The sequence below is a fragment of the Daktulosphaira vitifoliae genome, unplaced genomic scaffold (assembly GCF_025091365.1).
Source record: "Daktulosphaira vitifoliae isolate Bord-2020 unplaced genomic scaffold, ASM2509136v1 Scaffold_2, whole genome shotgun sequence".
NCBI lineage: Eukaryota > Metazoa > Arthropoda > Insecta > Hemiptera > Phylloxeridae > Daktulosphaira > Daktulosphaira vitifoliae.
The window spans coordinates 36,390,149-36,417,899 of NW_026099573.1; the positions used below are offsets into that span (position 1 = coordinate 36,390,149).

A 27,751-nucleotide genomic window follows, 5' to 3' on the forward strand; every position below is an offset into this window, starting at 1 on the left:
TTATTGCTAACTAGAGTTTTGAAGCCAATTTATGAAACGTTATCTTTTATATTTTATGTTCTATTTTTCGTAGTACTGGGATTTGAATAATTTTCTATTTTAGGTAACTTGTTTATAAAATGATAATTTATTTATCATATCAACAATTTTGATAATTATTGAGATATTAATATTAATTTTTTAAACTGAAAGAAACAAAGTTTTTTATTTTAGTGTGTATTTTTTTGAATTTTTATGTTGGAATTGAAATTTTTAATTTCGAATATTTATTTATCTTAAATAATTTTTCTACCAAAGTGGTGTTACTCTACAAGAATATATTATAATTTTTAATGCTTCTTGGCATTTTTAACGGCAAATTAAAATAAATAAAAAAATACTCATATTGTATTTATTATTAGTAAAATTATGAAGTTATACTGGTTGGAGTATTTTAGTTTTCAACAACGATCCTTGTTTCGTTAAGGCTCACTATATAGGCAATTACTCGTTCATTATACGTTGTCTTAAGATATCATGTATTGTCTCTATTTATTATCGAAGATAATAATTACATAGTCATTTTTATTTTCACGATGTAACATTAAATTATTTTTTATGATACAGAGCTGTTCTAAAGTTTATATCAAAAGATAGATGAAAAATACAGTCGATTGAACATTTTTATCATAAGTTCTTTATTTAGATATTTTTTAGTCGGTATCTCATATTGGAACACATTGCCGACTAAAATGATAAAATATTTTCTAAAGGAGAAGTGTCCCCTACATATTTTTTCATTTCTTGCTTAATATATATTACAATTTAAATACATATAATATGTGTATTTAAATTTATCATAAAATTGTAATTAAAAAGTACACAATAAAAATGTGTACTAATACATTTTGTCAACAATAATTCTTAATTATCCATTTGACGCTTATTATTTATCATTTTTGAAATACACATGGCTTAAATTTCACGTCATATTAAAAAGTTTTAATATTTATCACCCTAGTTATAATGAAATGAAATGAAAGTAAATTTATTTTTCTTTTGTATATTTGAGTTCGAGAACCCAAATCGATCACTATAAGTAATAGCCATGTGATGAATAGTAGTTTTTGTTCGATTCGATTCATTGAAATGATTTGGCACAATGTACTTTTTAAATTATTTTTGTCCAGAATTATATATCATACCATTGATGGTTTAATTTGTAACCAACTTATAATATATGGAAACCAATTTAGTCTCACTTTTGTAGTGGTTATTCAGCTTTAGAGATCAAATTGATTTTGTGACAGTCTATTTTATAGACGGTAATAATAGATATTTATTTAGTAACAAGAAATAATAATGATTAAAAAATGAATTGTGAATTTATTTTCATGATATCTGTTAAAACTTTTTATCAATCATGATTTTACACCTTTTCCTTAAATATTAGACTACTAATAGTAGCCGTGTATTCACAGCTATGTTTCTTAATAGATTAATACATTCGTACGGTCATTTAATTCTGACCTACTACTTTATAATTTTTATATTTTCTTCGTAAAAATTACAATATAAAATTATTGATTATCAATTTTATACTAAATTTAATTATTATAATTAGTATTTATTGTTATATTATACTTATATATCTAAGAAATACTAATCATGATATAAATAAGGAAATAGGAGTTAATTTTGCTTTTGGAATGATCCACCAATTTTTTAAAATTAAACACTATCTAAAGATTTTCATCGAAGCGTTTCTTATGATACTGATTTTAATCACTGTAATTTATTATTAAAAAAAAAAAATTATTTGTGCATTATATAAGTTTTTATTTATTGGATCATGTAAACTATGCTTCCATAAACAATATTTCTAATAAGAGTTATTATTTTGTTAAACTTAGAATCTACATTCACTGAAATTAAGTATGTGTAATTAATTAGATAGAATGGGGATATCCTTTTGTACGATTTATTTATTTTTTTTGCTATCATAACCTACAGAAATAATTTTTCAAGTTTATCGTTTAATCAGATGTCAAGGATTCAAATATAAACAATAGTTTTATCATTTCAATCTTAGACAGCGTGGATAAATTATATCTACCCGAATACATCAAAAGAGGTATATTTTTTTTTGCATTAAAATTAATCATTCTAAATAAATGTTTATGGTGCTCTAGACAAATGCACATCATTAGTAAATGTACGATTTTTTATTTAGAAAATTTCTCGCAGGTGAATTTTATTTATTAATTCCAAATCCGTCATGGCTTATTACCATCAACAGATAAATGTTATTCGCCAAAAGTGTTACCGTGTTTTCTAAAAATCTTATCTTAATCTTAACACTTCTTCCATGCGGATAATTATATAATGAGTGTAAGTAAAGTATTATTCCCTGCTAAGCTTGTTTCTCAATTAAATTGTAGAACACTAATGGTTAAACTATTTATTACAATGCATAGACAATATTTGTTCCTATGAAAATAATGAAATTCCATTAAATATTATGTTGATACAAATCAAAAGCTATTTTTTTTTTAAATTAATTAACAATGTTCAAAATAATCAAACGTTTCAAGGTCAAATAATAATACATTGACACATCATTATTTTTAACAAAATATAATTGACAGGATTAATTGAATAATACATTTAGAAATAAATACATAACTATAAGTCCATGTTATAAACAAAAGCATACACATATTCATTGTTTTTAATTAAATGCAATGTTCTTATTGTATTATAACAAGGGAAATCTGAATTGATGACCTTAGAAAGACTACAATACATGTTATAAATTTTTCAGAAATGGTATTGTTTATATAGGAATATTTTAAATGTTTTTTTGATGGATTGGAAAATAAGGTGCACATGGCAATTCCAAAGGAATCCATTTTGTGTTCATCGTTTTCTGATAAATTTCTTTTTATGAAATATACCGAAATCTATGGTGAGCCTTCAATTATTTCCATGATAATTTTTTTTAGAAATTAAGGCTGTTAGATAGTAACAGATTTTGAATAAAATTCACTAAACTAGCCAAAAACAAAAATAAAATCGTTTAATTTTTATGAAGATCTTGCCATTGAAATGAACAAAAAATTAGTTTCAAATTATATTTTATAACATTGATTTATTATTCATTTTTAATTAATTAAATTTTTATTTTATAAGAACAAATATGTTTTAAAACGATATTATACTAAGGTTTCATTATACAATCTCAGTACTATTTGGGCAATATTATTATGCCCACATTATTATTTAATAAGGGGAAAAATAATTCACCAAGGACGTTATCTAAAATACTAAAATTTGAAATAACTAAATTTTATTGAATGTGAAAATTATTCTTTAAAATTATAAGTTTTTAGCATAAGACGTAACACAATAAATATTTTGTCTTATAATTTTATTAATATGGCTTTTAAAAAGAATAATATGTCTGCACAAAAATTAAAACATACGTATTGTTAGTGTGAATTATGTCAACACAATGTATTTACCTAAGCACACGTAAAAAGCAATTTGACTTTCATATTGTTACCATGAGATCTAAAAAAATTAATACCTCTGTAATGAGCTCTTATAACGTTCTATCTTTAAAAATAGGCACACTTATGCAACGTTTCTTTTAAAAACAATTAGCGTGTTATGTAAATATTCATTAACGATTCAACAACCGCGTAATTTCAATACTCATTGTCTACAGCTTTTTGTCTTAGACTATGTTTTTATTATTTTATTTTGTTACCTATTTATTTGTTAATAAATAGCTGCTGTATTGCATAATGCAGGGTATTGATTCAATAGATTTTTTGAGACAATTAAATACAAATTGTCTAACTTTTTACCACGAAAATTTAAACTTTTAAACATTTACTAAAATCAAAATTTTATGTTCAGTTCTTGTATTTTAGGGAAAATTGTAAACATATACACGAGAAATTTAACTGTAAAGGGCAACAATACAATACAATACTATGTTCTAATAAATAAAATACAAAATGGATAAAAATAATGTACTGTTTACTTGAAAAAGTATTAAAAATCAGTTTGAAGCAGTTATATTTACACTAGTAATCGTAAAGGTTACATTTAAATTAAAAACTACGTAGTTTTAAATAACAATTACAAATTATAATATTTTAAGCATCCAATCGTTAAAAGAAATCACATAATAGTTGACAATTTTATTTGGTTAAGGAATAGCTCATTTGAATCGCGTTGTCCAATTAAAAGATATTTTAATAGCAGTTTAATGGTGTAATATTATTGTTATGCTCTCCTCACTGCACATTCAAAAGTTAAGGGGAACTAAATATTTTCCAAACAATTCGTATTGCATTTGTTAACATCAAACACTTCACTCCTGTTTCGTATGTAGTACACATGAATATGAACCGTGTGGGAAAACTCGTAAAATGTTATTTATTTTACTAGTTGAATCAATTAGGTTGTACCAATGGAGCAATCGCGTTTATATAAGAGGTATGTGTAATATTAAATGTATAATTTATCGCCAAATTGAAGATAAACGTTTCCAATGTTAGGCATACGATGTTTTGTTTTATAAAAACATTAATTAATTTCCATAAAATATTTTTACAAAATACCTTAAATCGAAAAACTGGTGTTCAGAAGTAACACCAGGTATGTCAATGGTTTATTGTGATTATAAATCAACCCGTAGTACTTGATGTTAACTTGGGGGCGTATGAAATGTTTTTCTTACATTTTTATTTAAACAAATGTCTCTGTTGTTATGTATCAAACAACTATCTTACTGTTTTACTGACCTGGCATGATATCTGGTTTAAAATTTGAACAAAATAAAATATTTATCAAATGTATAATTTTAAGGTAATAATTTTTTTTTTTTAATTAATATATATGATACATATTTCTTTTAGTTATGAAACTAAATTTAGTTGTAATCGTACAGATTTTCACAGTTTACAGCAATATTGTTTATATTACACTAAGTAGTGTATAGTATAAATTGGATTATTCAGACGTCACGCTTAGAATGCGGTTGTCAAATTAATAATGACTTGAAAAGTCAATTGAATCTTTTCGGTGGCTTTACTGTAACTGTGCTTGTATTAAAATACACACTTGTAAGCCAAATTTCATGTAAAGGTGTTCGAATTCTTATAAATTTAAGAAATTACCCGTTTTTTACATTTCTACTTTACTGCGGTAGATTTGGTCTCGTGTTTTATTTTTGTTGCTGTCAAAGGTGTAAATAATTGCACGTGTTCTAGGTTAACCTTCGCGACAATACAAACTCATTGTGATTTCCACTGGATTTAATACAATCTGATCTCGCGTGCACTTCCCCGCCACGTTTCGTTATCGACCGTACACGAAATCGCCACGTCCATTTATTAGCGTTTCCAAAGTCTCTACGGTCGGTCGGCGGGGTAATCTCTTGCCCGTACCTCCTGTCCGGCGCCGATGCATTCGAAACAGTGAAAACGAACAATTAACCGCGCGTAAAAATCGCCAACTATCTTTCCTGCCGTCTCCCCCCCCTCCTCCCCCGTAAAACTCGCAGATCTAAAGTCCGGCGCCCGAGAGGCCGGTCCCGCACGTTCGTCCGGAAAAAGAGTTGAATAAAAAAAAACAAGAGGAAAACGGTTCGCTTTCTCCTCCGGCGATCTCGTCGATCGTTGTGTGCGGATTTAATCGCGTGTTTTGCGCGCGCGCTCAAAATACTTAATGTAACATTTTCTTGAAAAAATAACAAAAAAAAAAGTAAACAACAATAAAGTAATAGAATAATGAAAACGCGGTCGGTACCTTTCACGACCACGTCGTTCTAATAGTGTTTAATATTTACAAGTGGGCGTACTTTCTTCAACGATCAGGTAATCTGCCGGCCGTTTTCCTAAACGTGAACGCGATCTCTCGTTTTGTCGATTTGCCGACCTGTTGCAGACCAACGGACGTGCAAAGAGCTTCGTGGAACGGCATAGGGGAAAAAATGGACGATGAAGTAAAAAAATACATCTTTCCGCACGTCACGTGTATACATTTTTTTGTTTATTTATAACAATTACACACTCGGCCGAGTCGTGATTGCCAATCATCATAATAATTGAAATACACGTTAACATTTAATGTATTTATAAAACAGTTAAATATTTATGTTTACTATACATTTATTTGTACAAAGGTAACAAAAAACTGTTATAATCGATATAATACACATTTATATTAGAAATACTTAAGTAAACCAGCACACAAACGCGGCGCACATATTTACATACGTGCAAACGGACGGCACAATTGTCGCGCGGTAACGTTTATAAAATAATAATTTAAGAGAGATTTGCTGTTACTTTGACCGGCTAAATGCCATACATTCTGATAGGAGTAAACAAAAAAAAAAAAAAGAAAAACTTCATAAATCTTTTGCGCTGGCAACCGACTTGTCAAAAGCAACTTTCGTTTCGTGCGGGACAAAACGATAAATAATTACAATAAAAATAACTTTAAATAAATAAAAGAATTTTTTTTTTTTTGTAAATGGCTGCAAAAGGCATTTGGACGAAAAAAAAAATCGAGTTTCTGATTGACATTGATCGCGCCACTTGAATAAATATTACAGTAATCATTGATAAAATCACTAATGATAATCATAACACTAATAGTAATAATATGATAGTGATAGCAACAATAGCAAATATAATAACAACAACAGTGACGGTGGTGAAAATTCAGCCCCGTCGTAACGGACCGAAAGCTGAACAATAATTATTATGTATTTAACACGTGTGAGCATCACATNATAGTGATAGCAACAATAGCAAATATAATAACAACAACAGTGACGGTGGTGAAAATTCAGCCCCGTCGTAACGGACCGAAAGCGTATTTGGCTGACCAATAATTATTATGTATTTAACACGTGTGAGCATCACATATAATACTGAACTACGCAATTATTCCGATAATAATCAACATTGTTCTTATTATTGTTACTATTGCTGTTATTTCCGTTCCGACGATCTTATTTCTTATTGAGAGTTGATCACGTAAGATATCCAGTCGACGGTCAATGGTACCCTGTGGTAAATACCGGGCTGACCGCGTTGTGCACACGAGTACCCTGCAGACACAATACCGATCAGATACCAACGTCCCGTTTTTTCCAACATCAAAGGTCCGCCGGAATCGCCCTGTAAACAAAAAATAGCCATTGTCCTCGTCAATCAAAGTTGTTACGATCATTTACACGCTTTCCAAGTTAATATTAATTATTTACGAGTGATCGAAATCACCGGAACAACGTATTTTAAATTGATATATTTTTTTTTACAATAACAATATATATCAATCAAAATGAATTAATTTTTACATAAATTTTTTAAATGATCCCATCAGCCGTTGGAGTCTTGCCATCAAATGAAGGAATTGATAGTTTAGTTTTTTTTTTACCGAGGAATATAAAAAACCATAATATAATTTCGTTTTGATGAAAGCTTTTACTGTGTTTCTTTTCAATAAAATAGAACAAAGTCTCGAGGATTTTATTAATCGATAACAACTCCGGTGCGTTCGAATGAAATTCTTCTTTTTTCCAAATTATGTTCATCAACATAACAACACGAAGTACTAAAGGTGAACATTACGTTTTATGATTACAAAATGAAATATTCCGAATGCGTTTGATTTTTTAAAATATTATCGCTTGAAGTGGGCAGATTCATCAAAAAAACGGTTTAAACAAAAATGAACGAGGAACGAAATTTTATTTGTAAAATTAACTCGGTCAATTAACGCATTTTGGACTAAAGATATTTTTAAGAAACGAGCTATTTATAAGAAACACATTGCTATGGTAAAAAGTTGATTTGTTAAAAATCAACTGTACGTTTATTTAAGGTAATATTATATTTTTAACTCCGTGTCGATTTATCAAATGAACATTTGATTGGATGTTTGTTGATTGTGTCGATCTTTTAGGTTCATTGCAAAAACGGTCGAAACGTTTGTATCGAGTAGTTTTCTCGAAAACAAACCCGATCCGTTTAACAATTTTATTATCTTCGATTTGGGTTACATTTCTGTTGGGTAGTCATTACTGCCGAACCGTAAACTTTCTCGTTTCGTTGAATTTGTATACACCAACCGCTTTGTTGTACGCAAACAAAATTAAATCATTTTGTTTTGTTTAACTGCGCGTACTATTTTTATTACTCCGACCCGACCACGATAATTTGAAATTTGCAATTACGCGAAATTTCCAACGATTTTGTAATCATTACGACCAAATAAAAAACGGTTGGATTAAAAACCGAAAAAGCACTCACTTGACACGAATCTTTGGATCCTTCTCTGTAACCGGCGCACATCATCTCGTCGTATATGATGACGTTGATGCCGTTGGACTTGTGCCATTTTTCGCACTGCCTGTTGTCGATAATAGGAACGTCGACGGCTTGTAGAGTCTTAGGTCTCAATCTAGAACCTGTGAAAATAAATCATAATAAATACACATACAATGTATTATGATTGGACAAAACGACTCCTTCTACTCGGGCAGGCGAATGGATTTCTTTTTAATAATCGAACAAAACTCATGACGTGAGTTTTAACTGAAGCCTTAAGTGGTTCCTATCGGTGTTTCTTATTATAACAAGAAATTAATAATAAACTTGTGTCTGTAGGGTTTAATTTACTTTAGTTAAACGAGTGTTCTCGATGATTTGCTCAACCTAGCTAGCTGTTATACATAACATATGAGAGATGCATTCTCATATTGGTATTCATTATCGAAACTACACAGTAATAATTAGTGATGGTAGCAGTTCTTACCGCCGTCGATAGCATTAAAAACAAAATAATCCGGCGGGTAGCCACTACCAAAATCTCTATTATTTATTTTTTAGAAAAGTAAGATTAAATCGAAAGTGTTTTTGTTTCTCCGCCGGTCGCGTGATCCTACCAATAATATATTATTTGTTATTTCAAACGCAGCTATTAAAAAATATTTAAAAACCATCCATTTGGTTACTATCTCTACACACGTTGATTTTGTTTTGTTCTTAACGTAATTCTGTATTTAGCATGCACATATTTAATGATACTCTGTGTATGCTAATACGGCAAGTGGTTCATTTATCAGGTTGCCCTCGAGTGTCGCTTCCAACATATTAACTGGTATGACCTGTGCACTTCAAGTTCGAAAGTGCATTCGCTCGTTACATACGAGGGGGGGGGCGGACGTTTTCCATAGTCACATACGTTGTGATACGCGCAAGTGTACTGGTGTTTGAAATTCATTTCATATTTTCGAAACTGTTGTCGAGAATACAAATGGAAGATATTGGGCGATTAAAGAAAAACATCGGTTAGTAAAAAACCTATACGATTAGGTTGAGTGAAAAAATCTCCTCTCAATGACTGACTTTATTGCGACGGTGACGATCGTTGGTCCGAGTGAAAAACAATGACACAACGAAAACATCACACTGCGCGTTTATCTGACGTTCCATTGCGACGGTGTTACTGTTCCGGTTTGTGACACATCACGAGAAACACATCACGCACCAGAGACTCAACGCTTTCGTCCGCAGAACGTCCAAAGGACAATTATCAACGCGCCTGTCGGCCGCACAACGTGAAAAATACACGAGTTTCTATGCGCACAAGGAATACGCGCGTGGTCGAAGGGCTTAGCCACAGATTTCTAATGACTCCGGACCATAAGTTCGACCCGACCGGTGTCGGCCTATACTTTAGAGCGTTGGCTGTGTGTCCAGGCGACTGCGAACGTCTACTCTTGACGTAGTCAGGGACGTGACGCGCATTTTTCAAACGCTAACCTTTAAAATACGGTTATTTCGTACTGCGTTGACCTCAACGTGCGACCACCACACACGCGTTGTTGTCCGGTCAGAATTGTAACAATGTGAGCCGATCGGAACGACTTTTTATCGGATTTTCATTGGAGATTAAAGCGACAGTTACAGTTGGGTGTGCGGGCTACGTCGGATACCCAACCGTGATTCCGACCGTAGACGTTACATGGACGGAGGTAATACTGTGATTAAGTCCACGACTAGAGGACGTGATGATGGAAATATTTTTAAATGCGGCGCGACGTTACGCGTAATCAGAACATAACGGTGTAATCCGAAGGCTCACTACGTCAAACAGCATTGTAGTTATTACGCTGCGCCCGTGACTGTGCCGTGTTTCGAACGGTTAGGTGGAATCGATTACGGTTATGCAAAAACAAATTCTGTTGTGTTGTGCGGAAAATGTAACGTTACCATTTAAAATTTTAAAAGCTGCCCGACTGTAGTTTGTCGCTAATGGAAACAACAGAAAATCATCATAACAAATTCCGTAGGAGTGTGGTGGTCATAAATTTTGTACGACAAACTACTTTCTTAAAAAAATTCTCTCGGACGGTGAAATGTTACAAAACAAATTATTATAACAAAATTTACAGGAGAAACTTGTTAATACCAGTGTTTTTATATAATATATTAAAATATCAATAAATAAAAAACATTTTTTGTTTTCGGAGTTGTTAAAATTTTTTCTTAAATTTTAAATTCAGTTTTATTAGCGAGTAATATTTTACGCAAACGAGTAACCTAATAAAGTATTACTATCTCTTATTTTTGAATTAAACGTGTACTTAAATTTTTTTTTGAATTCAGCTCATTTGGGACACGATTTATTGCTGCGGTATAAGATAGCAAAGGACAATGACTTATAATAATACCGTCATTTTTTTATCCCTTAAAATTTCTTCCGAATTTCTCTAGTAAAAAATAACTAACACGTTTATAAATCATTTGTCATCTTATCTTTTATTCACTACTTTTTTGTAGACTCCGAAATCTTTTCTACTCTTATCAAATGTGTCTACTATAGAACTGTACAAATTCATCACAAACGCTTTCTTATACACTACTCAGAAAAAAATGTCATTACTATTATTATTGTTTTATACTTTTGGCACAAAAAATGGCGTGTTAGATATATGTAATCTCTAGTCAACAAATCAAGTAAACTACACTTGGCGTCATAGACTTTATCTATACTTTTAATAATAACAATAGTGTAATGGTTCTTACCAGCTTGCAGAGCTCCCCAGCCGGCCGCCCAGCCATATTGACCCAGGAAATCTTCTCCTTTCTCCGGTAAACATATGGGAGCTATGTGTGGCATATACTGCACAGGTCGATCCAATTTTAGTACCGCCACATCGAAACGATCAGCTTGTGGTGTAAATTTAAAATATGGGTGAACACTTATTTTCCTCACGCCAAACGTGTACGCCGGAAGGGGTTCGACAGCCGAGTTAATTACATAATCACCGAGAGTGACTTGAACTTGTCTGGCCGAAGCTCTAAAAAGTAAAAATAAATAAATTACTTTATGAAACCACAACGTGGTAAATCCAATAGAATTCGTTTAAAGCAGATTGATACGAGGGCACAAGCGATTAGAAAATTGTCGGTCCGCTTACCTCGCTACACAATGTCCGGCTGTAACCACGTGGTATCTGTTGACCAGAGAACCCCCGCAACGACTTGAACCAATGCGGATGTAGGCCTAGAATATAGAACATTTTTTATAAAATAGATGTTTGTGTTTCCAGGGAGAGAGAGAGTAAGACCGTTAAATTCGTCGATGTCAGTGTTTTCAGCATCGATTTTGGATCTCTAAAACTATTTTTCGATATCACCATTGATTGAATTTTGTATATAGATATTAGAATAAATTAAAATTTAGACTCAAAGGGGTTAAAGATTATNTCTATACTTTTAATAATAACAATAGTGTAATGGTTCTTACCAGCTTGCAGAGCTCCCCAGCCGGCCGCCCAGCCATATTGACCTAGGAAATCTTCTCCTTTCTCCGGTAAACATATAGGAGCTATGTGTGGCATATACTGCACAGGTCGATCCAATTTTAGTACCGCCACATCGAAACGATCAGCTTGTGGTGTAAATTTAAAATATGGGTGAACACTTATTTTCCTCACGCCAAACGTGTACGCCGGAAGGGGTTCGACAGCCGAGTTAATTACATAATCACCGAGAGTGACTTGAACTTGTCTGGCCGAAGCTCTAAAAAGTAAAAATAAATAAATTACTTTATGAAACCACAACGTGGTAAATCCAATAGAATTCGTTTAAAGCAGATTGATACGAGGGCACAAGCGATTAGAAAATTGTCGGTCCGCTTACCTCGCTACACAATGTCCGGCTGTAACCACGTGGTATCTGTTGACCAGAGAACCCCCGCAACGACTTGAACCAATGCGGATGTAGGCCTAGAATATAGAACATTTTTTATAAAATAGATGTTTGTGTTTCCAGGGAGAGAGAGAGTAAGACCGTTAAATTCGTCGATGTCAGTGTTTTCAGCATCGATTTTGGATCTCTAAAACTATTTTTCGATATCACCATTGATTGAATTTTGTATATAGATATTAGAATAAATTAAAATTTAGACTCAAAGGGGTTAAAGATTATTTTTATCATAAGAAAAGGTGTTCTTTGCCCTCTACATTTTACAAAAAAAAACAGTTATTTTAATTATAATTGTAAAATAATAAATATTATAGTTGTACAAACAAAAAATATGTATAAAATGAAAAATGTATTAAATACTTATGCTATACTAATAAATATATAATTGGTGAGGTCACTTTAAGTTTCTCAAATTTAAGTCTATAGGTATTGAAAATATTATTGATAAATTTTTAACTCCGATAAAATTCAGAGCGCCATATAATTAAATTCAGCTATTGCATTATTTAGTCGACAACACGAGAAAATAACTCAAGGATCCGTGTGCTTTCAACAGAGCTATTGCTATAAAAAAACTAGTACGAAACATANGAGTTAATTACATAATCACCGAGAGTGACTTGAACTTGTCTGGCCGAAGCTCTAAAAAGTAAAAATAAATAAATTACTTTATGGAACCACAACGTGGTAAATTCAATAGAATTCGATTAAAGCAGATTGATACGAGGGCACAAGCGATTAGAAAATTGTTGGTCCGCTTACCTCGCTACACAATGTCCGGCTGTAACCACGTGGTATCTGTTGACCAGAGAACCCCCGCAACGACTTGAACCAATGCGGATGTAGGCCTAGAATATAGAACATTTTTTATAAAATAGATGTTTATGTTTCCAGGGAGAGAGAGTAAGACCGTTAAATTCGTCGATGTCAGTGTTTTCAGCATCGATTTTGGACCTCTAAAACTATTTTTCGATATCACCATTGATTGAATTTTATATATAGATATTAGAATAAATTAAAATTTAGACTCAAAGGGGTTAAAAATTATTTTTATCATAAGAAAAGGCGTTCTTTGCCCTCCACATCTTAAAAAAAACAGTCATTTTAATTATTATTGTAAAATAATAAATATTATAGTTGTACAAACAAAAAATATGTATAAAATGAAAAATGTATTAAATACTTATGCTATACTAATAAATATATAATTGGTGAGGTCACTTTAAGTTTCTCAAATTTAAGTCTATAGATATTGAAAATATTATTGACAAATTTTTAACTCCGATAAAATTCAGAGCGCCATATAATTGAATTCAGCTATTGCATTATTCAGTCGACAACGCGAGCAAAAAACTCAAGGATCGTGTGCTTTCAACAGAGCTATTGCTATAAAAAACCAGTACGAAACAATTTGGGTATCTCTGAAGTCTATCAACGGATAGATTGGTGCAACGGCCAGTCGGGGTCACTGGTTATTACACACGGTTTGCGTACAATCAATCGGCTATACGGCATGTTGCCTTAATTTAATAATGATAGTAATTGATGCAAAAAAGAAAAGAAAACCAAACAATAAGAAAATAATTAGCTTCGACGAAGTAGAATAAAATTGCAAGTGATGGCGTTTTACCTGCCAAGGGAAACTGCCAAATCCAGCTTCGTCACCTCCGACTATTCTCCTCTGTGCTCCTTGTTGCTTGACCACCGATACGCCACAACCTAAATAATATTAAAAATTACATCAATATTGGTCTTGCATATTAATTATAACGGTTGCAACACAATTTTTCGACCAGAAAACAAACAATTTTTTAATTTATAACGACTCAACCGTTTCATATTCTGTATGACCCTTTAATTTTCACAACTCAACAAAATGTTAAACAATTTTTTACTTTTACCGGAAAAATAAAAATTTCAATTCGTCTAATGATTGGAATCCAAAAATATGTTACTTTTACAATTCGATAGAATAAAAATTGTATTGCAAAATTTGTAGTCGAAAAGAAATGTGTTGTTCAAGCATTTTATAAGCAGTTTGTGATATAATGAAGATGAGCGTGTTGAGCTTGTTAATTGATTGAATCAATTGTTTAAGTGCTTCTTAATGAATTATGTAATAACAATAATAATAACGGACATAATATCAGGTAATTAATAAATTATTGTCAAATTCAAGCGCGTACCACAACCAATAACACTTATATTTTTTATGTAAGATAAACGTGTTGGTTTTCTTTTTAATTTCGCAATTGATTTTGTGAAACGTTATAAGTGGATTCATGTTCATTTTTCGTTAACTTCACAAACCGAAAATAGTTTATAGTGAATAACTCAACGGAATGTGACGTGTGTGTTGGTTTGCACCAAGTATCGAAACGTTGAGAGAATACATTAGGATGGGATTCGTGTGTTTTTTTACGGTCAACGGGAGATCCGAATGACAGTAGTCGGCGATCGCGTTGTACACCATACTCGACGCGCTAAAAATACATGTACTCGTACTAACAACAGGTCAGACTTGGTGTTTTAGATTGCGGAAAATGTAAAACGAAACTTTTTTACGAATGAGTGGGCGAAATGTCAATCGCGGATTGCACCTCGTTTTTCTGGAAATCACGTTGAATAACCCGACCGGGCAACTCGTTGAATCATCAAACGGATTGATGTAAGTAAATTCCAATTANTTTTCGACCAGAAAACAAACAATTTTTTAATTTATAACGACTCAACCGTTTCATATTCTGTATGACCCTTTAATTTTCACAACACAACAAAATGTTAAACAATTTTTCACTTTTACCGGAAAAATTAAAATTTCAATTCGTCTAATGATTGGAATCCAAAGATATATTACTTTTACAATTCGATAAAATAAAAATTGTATTGCAAACTTTATAGTCGAAATGAAATGTGTTGTTCAAGCATTTTATAAGCAGTTTGTGATATAATGAAGATGAGCGTGTTGAGCTTGTTAATTGATTGAATCAATTGTTTAAGTGCTTCTTAATGAATTACGTAATAACAATAATAATAACGGACATAATATCAGGTAATTAATAAATTATTGTAAAATTCAAGCGCGTACCATAACCAATAACACTTATATTTTTTATGTAAGAAAAACGTGTTGGTTTTCTTTTTAATTTCGCAATTGATTTTGTGAAACGTTATAAGTTGATTCATGTTCATTTTTCGTTAACTTCACAAACCGAAAATAGTTTATAGTGAATAACTCAACGGAATGTGACGTGTGTGTTGGTTTGCACCAAGTATCGAAACGATGAGAGATTACATTCGGATGGGATTCGTGTGTTTTTTTACGGTCAACGGGAGATCCGAATGACAGTAGTCGGCGATCGCGTTGTATACCATACTCGACGCGCTAAAAATACGTGTAACTCGTACTAACAACAGGTCAGACTTGGTGTATTAGATAGCGGAAAATGTAAAACGAAACTTTTTTACGAATGAGTGGGCGAAATGTCTGTCGCGGATTGCACCTCGTTTTTCTGGAAATCACGTTGAATAACCCGACCGGGCAACTCGTTGAATCATCAAACGGACTGATGTAAGTAAATTCCAATTGCATAACGCGACCGGCGCGATGACTCGTTTTGGCCATAGGGGTCGAGTTTTTGTGCTGTTCTCCGGAGAACAATGTGGTTACCACGGCACGCGACCACGTGATGGCATTCGGACGACTTGGGTCATTAAGGCAAAGGCGGTCAGACACTAAATCGAACGGATCGCCAAATTTTCGGTCGTCGGACGGGATTTACTCGATTTTCGGTGCCTGGCCGGTATTGGATAACGCATAATAACAATGCTAAAGCTGCACGGCGACCGACAGCGGACTTGTTATTATTATTATTATTATGACTAACCGATGGCGTAGGCTGGCAACGTAACGGCGACTTTCTCTGTTCGTTTCGGATGGGCAAGGAGACGACTCTCCCGCAATTAAACGCACAGTAGTAGAAAAAAAAACACAGTGTAGTAAAACGAGAATGGTCTCTACCGGTTTTCGTTGGCGTTTGCCGATTATACGTGTTATTCAACAGATGTTAACGACGTGTCCATCGGTCGGACGCGGAAACACAACACTGTACAAATAATAACGCCATAGTACAATAACGTAATTGAGTAACGATACCCCGCGGCCGTGACTTGGCCGATCGGAAGAAACGAGAGTTGAACAATAGGCAAACGCAATGCAAGTTGACCGCTGTCGGTGACTCGCCGGGTGCCGCCGACGGCGGCCGTAGGAACTCTAAAACCGCACTCGGGCAGACGAAAAAACGCAAACGATTCAAACTCATTTCGCTCGGAATGTAATTTAGAAACGCCATGTTTTGACCTGTCGCCGCTGTCCATAAACCATGACCGACCTTTTCTAAACTTTTCACCGTTTTAGTTCGCCTTTCCGTCGCTGATATTTTTTTACGCACATGGTCTGGTGTCATACGGTTTTCGGTCGTTTATGCAAAGCGATCGGAATGATTGCGTTGTGCTCAACTCGTTGGATTTTCTACACCGCATCGATACGCACACGCTGGCGAAAGTGAGTTACGCAACCGTCTCGTCTGTATGGGATGTCATTGTTTTTTTGTATTCTCATATCGCTATCTCGTTGCATGTCATGTATCGACCGACAGGAATCGACTGCTATTTTCATTTTTTTTCCAATTACTTCCTGCCATGTCCATGTACGAATTTGTTTTCTTATACAATATACAGGGTGATTATTTCAATATTAGCCACTCGATTTCTCTTAAAATAATAATTATGTTCAGAAAATTATTTTTTATTTATATTATAATTAAAAAAATAATTTTATTGACAACGCACATATTTACCCAGTTTATAAAATAAAAAATGATCTAATCGAGAAAATTACTGTTCGGTAACAACTTTTGATCCATTATTTCGGAAGTATAACTATTTTAAATTATATAGTGAAGTTGAGGAGTAAATTATTTTATTTATCGGTGTATTTTAATTGAGTCACACGCTTTATAAAAAAAAATAATAACATACTAATTGACTCCCGAAAAGAATATCAACTGAATCCGCTCTAGAAAATAGTCAAAATACTAAATGAGTCTTAACTTGGCAAATGTAAATATACTAATAGAATCCAATATTATTATTTATTAACACATTATCAGACGGAAATTTTATATTTTAATATATACGATAATAATGTATAACATATATATATATATGTTAAGTTGAATTCTGTATCATAAACATTTTAGTATACTTTAATATTAATCAAAAATTATTAGTGTAAGAAACGTAAAAAATATAATTATTCATAGTTTCAAGTTTGGTTTTCACAAAAATTTGTCTAATAACCTACAACGCTAAACTTGTAAAAGTAACTGTAAGCCATTTTTTAAATTAAACGAATTTAATGAATAGTTGATAAGTCAATAAATCATAATAACGGACAACCAAATTAATCTTTAATGAATAAATAACAAATAAACAATAGATTGAAACGCAAGCTTTTGATCATCCAATTGACCTATTAAAATAATTTATAAAAATCTCAGATAAAATTATGTAAATACATTAACTATTTAAGTTAATTCAAAGTATATACGAAATGCTAGAACTTCCAAAATGTCACAATTATCGAAAAACCTATTTGATGAACACGAATGTCTGATTAATTCCAATTACAAATAAAAATGAACAAATTTTACTTATAAATAATAAAGTACGACTTATAATATAATAGTTTGTCATTAATTTCAAAATTTTATTTACGTGGCATATTATATACATTGATAAGACATTTAAAAGCTACCCAAATCAATTATTTAGAGCATAGTGTAGACAAATTTAATAATTGGGTCTTAGTATAGAAAATAAAAATAAAAGTTAGTTAAATATTTAAAATTATTTTCCGGGCTTCCTTTTATATATCCTTAAAATGTTGATAATTGTTTTACCGATAAATTAATGTCTTTTTTACCTCAAGATTCTCGAGTACAATATTTTATTGATTTTATTTTCAAAATTACACTTACAAAAGTTCGAATTTTCTTCTAACCTCGTGGGCCTTGTTTAAAAATTCATTGGCGAGAACCATAAATAATTGTGAGTATTCCTAATCTAAATTCAATTTTATGTTTTGTTCAGCCTATCTAAACATCAATTTATAAATATTTTATTAAACGTGCAATACAACACACAAATGAAAGTGAGAAGTGCTTATATAATTTGTTGAATGGATGACATAGTTGAAAAAGAAAATGAAATAATAGAAAATATTAAAAAGTTTTAAATATGTGAAGTTTTAAGATTTAAATACGTATAAAGTTTATAATTTCATTTTTTACCCGCAAGCCTTTAATAATTAATTAATTATTGGAAATGTATTTGTTAAAAGTTCTTAATTACTAAATAATAGTAGTAACGTATAAACTTAATTATTTAGTGGGATTCAGGAAATCATAAAAAAATGTTTTTTGAGAACTCAATTTGTATGTCCTTATAAAATGACCAGAACTCTTATAGTTCAAAAAGTTTATGATTTACTATATAGCCTTTTTTCATCATTAGGTCGCCATTTTCCTCCACTTTATATTTAAAAATATTTATAACTTCCGAAGTACTATTTCAAAAGTTATTATCGACCAGTCATTATCTTAATTTTTTATTGTATAAACTAGTTAAATAGTATGTTTTTACATAAAAATATTAATTTAATACCTTTATAAAGTATAAAGAACGAATTAAAAAAATGTTTAAAAATTAATAATTACTAAAAAGAATAGTATATTTTTTAGTTTATGAGAAATCAAGTGGCTAATGTTAAAAAAATGATTGTGTACATTAGACATATATATATTTTTACTAGTGAAATTCGGATTTTTTCTTATTTCTAAAAAATAATTTACTAAATGGTTAAAAAGTAAGAATAAAATATGCTTATGACACTATGTTCGGTTTGTGATATTTAAAATTTTTAGGTTTCAAAACGATTCATATTTGCCCATAAATTACTAAAATAATTAAAAACCATAATTATTGGATCGCGGCCCTAGTCGATAATTGAAAAGTTGAATATTCACATAAATTAATTTACTCATTCTCGATTACTATGTCTCTTTATTGTTGAAGTAGTCGCAACAATTTTATAAAAAATCGTTGGCTGCCGAGACTACAACAGGTGATAGTAATTAGTAATGAAAACATTCTTCAAAATAGATTTCGAAAAACCAAAGATCCGTGGACCGTTAATTTATGATTTCATTATGATGAGTGAAAGGAGTTGTGGATATTTATATAAGGTTGATTCGATATCGTACAAAATTGCCCGCGGTCGTGTGAGTGGTGCCGTTCAGGAAGTAAACACGCACGTCATATGGTAAATCATGAGTGACGCATAACTGCGCCTCCCCTCGGTGTGCTGACGGAGGACACCCAACACAATTTACGGTCGTGTACGGAAAGAAAACAGTGAACATGGTTGAAGTTGCATTACACGGCGTGTACGAAATTAGAGAGGTTTTTTTCTGATCGTGTTAATTGTTTTTTATGGAGGAGTCAAGCCATTCGTGACAGGATTGAAAAAAACAATCGCAGTGATGGTATTGTGATGATGGTACAGGTGCATACAAAGCGTTAGTTAATGATTGTTACGCTCACATAAATATACATGTGTAATGAGTGTTATAGTCGAAGATACAACAGTATCTTTGTACGTATATTATGATCGTGTATTATTATTGTTATGCGTGAGTATTGTTGGCAAGTAATGTAATACAATATTTATACCGTATGGGTACAAAAGGACTGTTTGGGACTTACTGGGATCGTTAGTCACTGGACCGTAGTCGACCGGTACCGATGCTCTGTTAGTATTGATAGCGAAATTGTCGTTTTGTTGTTTGGCGGAATTTCGGTCACAACAGACGTACAGGAAGCCGCCGCAGGTGCTCTCGATGTACCCGGAAGCCATCCAGCAAGTGAGCAAGAACTCGCAGCTTCCCGTGGCACACGGTTTGTTTCGTTTGCCCTCTGTAACGTCCGGGTCCACCCATCCATCTGCGAACATCATCCGCACACACGGGCACACACAAACATAGAGTCTTGAGTATTCATTACAAGTTACGGGGGGTTAGGATAGGGACACCCTAGCGCGGGCCAGTCAAATACTTGTATGCGCGCGCGTGTTTGTCGGTAATACAAGTCTGTCGCGCGGTGGTTATAGAAACCGTCTGTTCAGGTTTCGGTCGGAAGAGTTTACAACACGTGTGCGAGATTGTACGACCACTCGGTCAAATGGAGTGTAGTGTGTAGGAGTTTTGATTCGGTGGTCGGCGCGCAATGTAAAACGAGAAAGGTTTGTGGTTTTTTTTTTGTACCCGCCTAGAGAAAGGACTGTCCCTACGGTGATTAACGACTGTTGCACCCGACCCGTCGGACGGACGCGCGTGACATAATGCGACGTTGTTCGACTGCCTGTGCGTGTCCCGTGGGCAACGTACGCACTCGGAAACTCACCTCTGTTGGCCATAGGAGTGTACGCGACGAGAAAGATAAACAAAACTCGAGTAAAGTAACAGCTACAGGTGATGACGACGACGGGAATAATTAACGTTAGTATTGTGTGGTGGGCTTTGACGCGTAATGCGCGGCGGGGCTGTGGTGCGTTGACACTCTAAACACAAAAGACGTCCGAGGAATCTCAAGGTCGCGGGTTGCTACCACCGAAGTGGTTCGGTGGGGTCAAAAATCTCGTATGCCCAAACAAAATAACTCTTGTGCACGGGGTGAGTCGTTCGAAACCGTTGCTTTGCCCCCCTCCCCCTCCCCAGGTGTTTATTGCTATCGGTCGCTTCGAATACCCGTTTGACTCGGTCCATAATTATGACCATTATCTTCGTAATGCGTCCAACAAAAGACGTGTATGACATGAAGGACCTCTGAACACCACCCCCGTTGGATAAGTAATTTTATGCGATTAAACAAAGACATCACGATCAGATTGTACAGCTCTTTTTATATCTACTAACTACATGTAATGTTTAGTGCAAGCGGTGTAATTTTCATCAAAAGTATTGTTCTAAAACATAATAAGAGCCATTAAAATGTAAAAGTCGTTCGCAGTCTAATGTAGTAGCTAGTCAATAATAGGAAGTTACGTTCTACTCTAAACAACGACAAAGAAGCTTTTCAAAGGCTATTTTGTTTTGTCGTCTAGTTTAAGTTCACCACCGGCTGTTTTTTGACATGCTTGTGCTAATAAATTATACTGTGATGCTTTGCCGTGCCACGGTTTACAAGTCCAAATTGAACAAAATAGTTAGTTCGTGCCCATTTGATTTAGTTACACGGAGTTGTAAAAACTCGAAACGGAAATTAATTTCACGGCTTTAAAAAATAGTTTAACGTGTTATTCATTTAAGCGGTCACGAGAAAAAAGTTACTATTTTGTTTTTTTTCGTCGAGATCGTACTGCGAGCTTAATATTCTTTTACGCACAAACCACGACCACGGTCCGAAAGACAATATCCGCGGTCGTGAATTGTTTTTTAAGCCAATCGCTTCGGCGATGAAATCGTGTCCAGAACCGAAAGCGTTCGAGTCGCACCATAAACGTTAGGCGTACGACAACTATTATTATTATTGTTGTTATTATTAAGAAGCGAAAGCGAAATCGTCGTCATTTTTATAGTGCGGGAAATCGAGTGTCAGTTCATTTTTTAGTCTGTTCAACCGCTAGCATCGTCGTCGTCGTCATAATACATGTATTCCGTTAACCTGTAGCACTGTAACCACGTGCCAGTAACCTAACCGTGACATCAGCTGGCATACCGGTACACTGCTCTACTAGTAGTAGTCGCTCGACGGTTAATAGTGTAAACGACACAGCCGTACAATGTTAGATATCGTCTGAAGTGATTACACTATTACACATCGTTGTTGTATAATCGTTGTTAATACCCTGTACGTAAAACGGGATAAACCGGTAAAAGACACGATTGATTTTCTACCTTTCTCCGAGTGCGTCGCCATACAGTAATGCAATAGTATTAGTTTAAAAAAGTCTAATTTATCACATTGATTTCAATAACGTGTTTTGAACCTTACCTTTGATTCCTTCGTCAGCTGGCGATATCAACAGGTCTTGGAGTCCGCTGGGGGGACCGAATGGCGCTTGAAGAGTACCAGAATCCACGGGGTCGCGGAATACGAGTCTTGGACTCCTGGGTCCCATGGCTGGTTGAGGGGAATGATGGAAGGCGTATGGTGATTGAGGCACCGGCCCTAAAACCGATGGTCCTGAGGGAGCCCAGCCGCTGAACGAAGGCGGCGGCGGTGGAGCGTCGTGCGTGGGTGGAAATCTGAGGTATCGACGGCGAAAATCGGCGTTTCGATCCCAGGCCGTCACGGCTGGGTGTTGCGATGGTTCGTAGTACCGATACCGGTGACGACGCCGATATGCGGCCGGCGATGGATAGGTCATGTCAGCGCCAGTAGCCGATGGGAATGCGACGGCTGAACGTCGGATACGTTTTAGGCGATATGCCGATTTAACGCCGGTGGCAATGGCTTTGTGTGCCGGGATTGTGGCGAATTTCGATTTGGACGGCCTGTCTTGGTGACGTTTGTCGCGGGGTTTGATGGCGCACGTTTTGCAAGGTGGTGCGGGTGGTGGAGAGAGAACGTTGGACGTATAATTTCCTGACTCCGCGGTGGCATTCCATAGTGGACTGTCCACATATTGCCATTCTTCCACGTGCTCGTCAAACTTACTCGGTTTGCCCACAAACGTTTCGTTTGGCGATAACGTCATTCCGTAATCAGCGTCCGTTGTCCATGCGGTGGCCGCCGTTTCGGTAATGGACACTATGGCTTTAGACGTAGTCATCGTCGACGACGCCGTTGTATTACTAGCATCTTGTTTTAAGTCTTCACATTTTTGCAAAGGCAACGTAATGGCAATCATTAACACCACTGACAACCATCTGGACAACAACAACATGTAATTAATTTACTGTACACGATAATAGAACAGAAGTGCACTGATCACATTTCAAAGTATATTTAAAATTTGTGTCATCTTGTAGACCTTTAAATGCTTTTATTTTTTGTAATTGTTTAGAAAATGAATTTTCTGAACGTCTATTACTACAATCATATAAAAGGAGAAGTTCGAGTAGCTACTTAAAAGAGTGAAATCTCTTGAGCATTTTTAAAATTAAAATTTATCAATTTATTCAAAAATGAACATTTAATAAGAAAAATAATAAACTTTGATGAATTTATTGTCTAAGACTCAGCATATTTTATTTTACTTTTATATGTTTGTCCATNCAGCATATTTTATTTTACTTTTATATGTTTGTCCATATGAAAATTTAGTGTTTTTAAAAATAATACATAACATCGATAAATTGAGTGGTATGTCTTTATATACATATATATATATATATGTACTTTAATCATTAAAATTCGTCCAAAATCTTTATGAACCTTTTAGACAAATCCAAAGTTAAACGGTTATGATTCAAAATGGTTTTCATGATATCGTGTATATTATAAAAAAAATCTACGGGAATATGGTTCTTACAGTTTCAATGGAAACTTTAAAACATTTGTTATTGAACGAATGTCACCAAAGAAAACTATTGTTAGCGTTTTCTGCCATAGCGAAATTTTTAATTAAAAAAAATAAAATTTAATAGCCGTAGTCGATTTTATCCGCAGCTCTATTTAAAAAGTTTTTATAATTAAGACTGTAAATATAAAAATATATTTTATATTGTTTTTGCACAATTTTTCTTTATGTAAGATCTTATAAAGATGTCACGAGAAAAAAAAAATCGATTTTTTAAATAAAAATTTGTTTTTTTAGAAAAAGAAACATTTTATACCATTATAAATCATTTGACTACCCTAGAGAATGTTTTTTAAATGATACTAAATATTTCAAAACACAAGTCTACGTTTATACCTTGATAACATTCGTTTCATCTTGACGGTATTGCAGCAGAGTCAGTCGGTGGTAGTCTTGGAAAAATTTACCTAACCACGTTCAAAGCATAAGTACACTAGATTAATTAGTTAGAAATACATCAAATTACACTATTATAATTTTTATTCCTATGATTAGGTTAATTATTTTTTATTGATTACGTTTCCAGCAATTTGCGGCACTATTCGAATAAAAAAATGAACAGTTAAAGCGATCGAGACGTACGAACAAAAGGGGAGGGTAAGTGGTTGCGGGCCAGCATCGCGGCGCGGGCGGTCGGATCTGACTGAACTTGCTGCTGAGACCGGTGGCCGGACGCAAACCGATACCGCGCCGTGTTGGAGGTGTATGCGTTCGGATATCCCCTCCACCGGGAGGCAGCACGGAGAAGATAGCAGCGGACGACAGCAGAGAGTCGACCAGCGCCGTCTGTTGGAGTCGCCGCAACCGGAGGAAGCGCGCGGGTAGAACGTACACACAGAGACACGCGAGCGCGCGCGCACACCAATACGGACAAAGGTGAAAACCACTTTCATTTGTTACGAAGAGAACAGCTTTCTTTTGCAAGGTCACAGCGGCCCGGCATTGAAAAACCGTACGCCCCCACCGTCGTGTGTCCCGTCTACCGAACGGCGGCAATTTACCACCGTCCGAATACGCCGCCGGCCGGTTACGACACACTGATTTAACCGCCGTGGTGATAACGACAAACGCCTTCCTTTTTTTCATTTTTGCTTCCTCGACACCGTAAACGCTTTCACTGAAACGCACAAATAAATCGTTTAACTGCTCGTCACAATAATAAGTTCTATTTATCAAAGTGATTAGACGCAATCGGAATGTGTCTCGTTACGAGTTGCTAAAAATAACGTCCTAATCGATTTCAACGCGACACAGTCAGTATTTAGCGACCGGTAAAATGATCTATAAATGCGAATAAATTATAATACAAAGAGTTAGATCTTAAATTATAACGAACAAGTCCAAAACGACTGTCATTTAACTTTCCATTTATTTTTGTAGCAATGTATCGATTAAAGGTATTTTCTATTCGGCAACAGAAATGAAAACTTGATCGAGTTCGTGTTAGATCTTCACTGATATTTGTTGTCACAAAAAACATTCCATCGAAAATTGAGGTAGTCGTATCGAATCTGGGCGTCTACTTAAAAAATCATTTCAGTTCAAAATATATAGATCACCAAATTCTATTCAAAGTTACTCGATGTAAGCTGTAAAAAATCGCATTGAATTCCGCTAACAAACAAACGTTGATAAGAAAAATATGATTTTACATTATCTATAAAATAGATGTAGTACTTAATTTTCAGTTATTGGCGGAAAATGTTATACTAATTATTATTTACGAAATTGGTCCAGGGTTAATTTTCATCATATTCCATTTGTAATGTCAATTGCAATGGAATTTAATTTAAATAAAACACAACATTATTTTCTATAATTAATTCAACAAAAGGTTAGTGTATTTAATTGACGACAAATGCGTACATTTGTGTCTTTTACCGTGTAATGCATTAAGTCGCTCGATTTGATTAAAGATAACGAGTTGAATTTTAAGAAAGAAAGAAGAAAATTGTTAGATTAATGAAACAATGAGTGAAACGAAACACACATAATAGTGTGTACGGTCGAGATATTTTGATAGGAAATTCAATTTAAAGAACATCATTAAGTGATTTGTCGAGTTGGCTAAGAGTACATTATTCCGTTTTGAGCCAATCGTTTTCAAAACAGTAAATTGATTTCTAACTAAATACTATTAAGTATTATTAAAGAGGAAAAATGGGGCTTGATTAAACTTATGAAAACAGCATTTAGTAAGCTGTCGTATTAATACTTGTTTTCAATTGTATAGGTATTGAATATTTTTTTTTTTTGTGATTTTAATATATGCATAGTTTCCAAATAAAACATACCAGAAGTTATATTTACAGTTTTTAATTTAATTAAATACCAAATCGAAAACATTCTCCACCGACACCTTCGACGCCAATAATTCTGTTACCGAGAAATCTATTCGTTAAATTTTATGAGGTTAAATCCTGTACATTAGACATCCATATTTTATAACACGTTCACGTTTCCACGATCAAGTCGCTGGAAGCGATTATGAAGACGGCTGAAGCTGCGCATTCGAGTCGGTGTACTAAAGGTCAATAATTATCAAAATAATCAACCGATAACCTTCAGTGTTGTGTTCGTATTATTATTTCTCTTATTGTTGTTGTTGTTGTCTTAGTTTGTCTTTATGCTAAGCATTTTTAGACTGCATAGAAAGTTTAAATGGCGCCCACGCAATGTCTTAGCTGTCTTTATTGGCACGTTGTCGGTGTATTCCACCCATGTTGAAAATTAGACCTTTCCGCTGACTCTTTCGTTTGGAATGACGATTTATCGATATTGTGGGCCATACAAACAATTCATATATCATCGCACGAAAATAACATTCATCCATAACGTTAAAATTATTCTGAGGAAAAAAAAAACGATATGCCGCAGTTAAAAGAATAAACGAAGAACATGTTAATTTAAAAGAAATGTTTATTAAAATTGTGTTACAAGGTTACTTATATGTTTATCGTCATCATCTCCTTATCCTCCATACAAACTATTTGGGATCGGATCTTCCTTACAATAATTGTAAGGCAGAGCCTTAAATAATTTATAATTATTATCTGACAGGATTGCTATACCGGTGTCGACCTGTGGCAACCTCATTTATGGCTGAACGAGTCATTAAGGGGGTAAGGAGTGTAAAAGTTCCCGTGTGGTCATTATGTGTTATTTAAATGGATATTTAATATTTTGAATAGTTATTTATCATAGAATAATTCGTTTGAATAAATTCTGCAATGAGTATGTTGTGAACAATTTTATTTTTTCGGAATGTGGTCTTTTGTAGTTTAGCGTGGGAGTTTGTGCGCGCCAAATGGATTGAAAGAGAAATATAATAGGTACACAAAGAAGAAAGCTTGAACTAGCGGTCGAAAATTAAGCAATGTGTTCGAGTGCATCCAAATTGTTGGTATTCTCGGTGAGATGGAAACAATCATAAGATGTAAGAGTGGAGAAACGTAATTACTTATTATCATGATTTCAGAACAACAAAAAATTCAACAAGTGTGCACTAAATTATGTATTCGAATTACATTATGTTGTAGAGACGAGGAATAAAACGCATTTAAAATTCTGATTAACTTAATAGCGTTTATTATATAAGACAGCGTCAAAATAAATAATCATAAAAAAAAAAACAAAAATTTAAAAGCGGAAATTATTCCATGATAATCCATTAATTAGTAAATACCAAGTCTTCATGTGGGTACTAAAATAAATATACTCAATTAATATAAACATTTCTTTATTTTTGTTATTTAAATTTACTGTTGAGAAATTTGAACAGGTTTTTTTTATTCAAAAGTGAAATAAAATAATAACGAGAGCG

The 27,751-nt window shown here is 33.7% G+C and overlaps 2 protein-coding genes across 9 annotated transcripts in view; one reads left to right on the top strand and one right to left on the bottom strand.

The window, feature by feature from the left end:
• Window positions 1–4,345: 4,345 nt before the first annotated feature.
• Window positions 4,346–27,751, top strand: part of LOC126900083 (uncharacterized) — a 64,209-nt gene continuing 40,803 nt past the window's right edge. Inside the window, exons 1-2 of the mRNA XM_050675533.1 lie at window positions 4,346–4,376; window positions 4,441–4,488. The gene's annotated coding sequence lies outside the window, so the exon portion shown is untranslated. The remainder of the gene's footprint in view (window positions 4,377–4,440; window positions 4,489–27,751) is intronic.
• On the bottom strand, window positions 6,792–24,621 carry LOC126900082 (serine protease 42-like). Of its 8 annotated transcripts, none has more exons than XM_050675529.1 (8): window positions 24,265–24,621; window positions 22,398–23,275; window positions 20,112–20,348; window positions 13,915–14,003; window positions 11,495–11,580; window positions 11,100–11,374; window positions 8,319–8,476; window positions 6,792–7,184 (listed from the first exon to the last, which is right to left on the bottom strand). In XM_050675529.1, exons 1-8 carry the CDS (start codon window positions 24,282–24,284, stop codon window positions 7,023–7,025), a joined length of 1,905 nt encoding a protein of 634 aa, XP_050531486.1. In that variant the 5' UTR covers window positions 24,285–24,621; the 3' UTR covers window positions 6,792–7,022. The 8 variants fall into 8 exon arrangements, with proteins under 8 accessions (XP_050531486.1, XP_050531485.1, XP_050531484.1 ...); XM_050675528.1 differs by lacking the exon at window positions 11,495–11,580 and adding an exon at window positions 12,219–12,304 and having other exon boundaries at window positions 24,265–24,620; XM_050675527.1 differs by lacking the exon at window positions 11,495–11,580 and adding an exon at window positions 13,047–13,132 and having other exon boundaries at window positions 24,265–24,619.

Excerpts from the sequence above, each read along its gene's own strand:
- LOC126900082 (XM_050675529.1), bottom strand. The coding sequence starts at position 24,284 with ATGAAACGAATGTTATCAAG. Across the intron at positions 20,349-22,397 it reads AGCTGACGAAGGAATCAAAG|ATGGATGGGTGGACCCGGAC; the intron begins GTAAGGTTCAAA and ends TGATGTTCGCAG. Across the intron at positions 14,004-20,111 it reads TCCAGTGACTAACGATCCCA|GTTGTGGCGTATCGGTGGTC; the intron begins GTAAGTCCCAAA and ends AATATTATTTAG.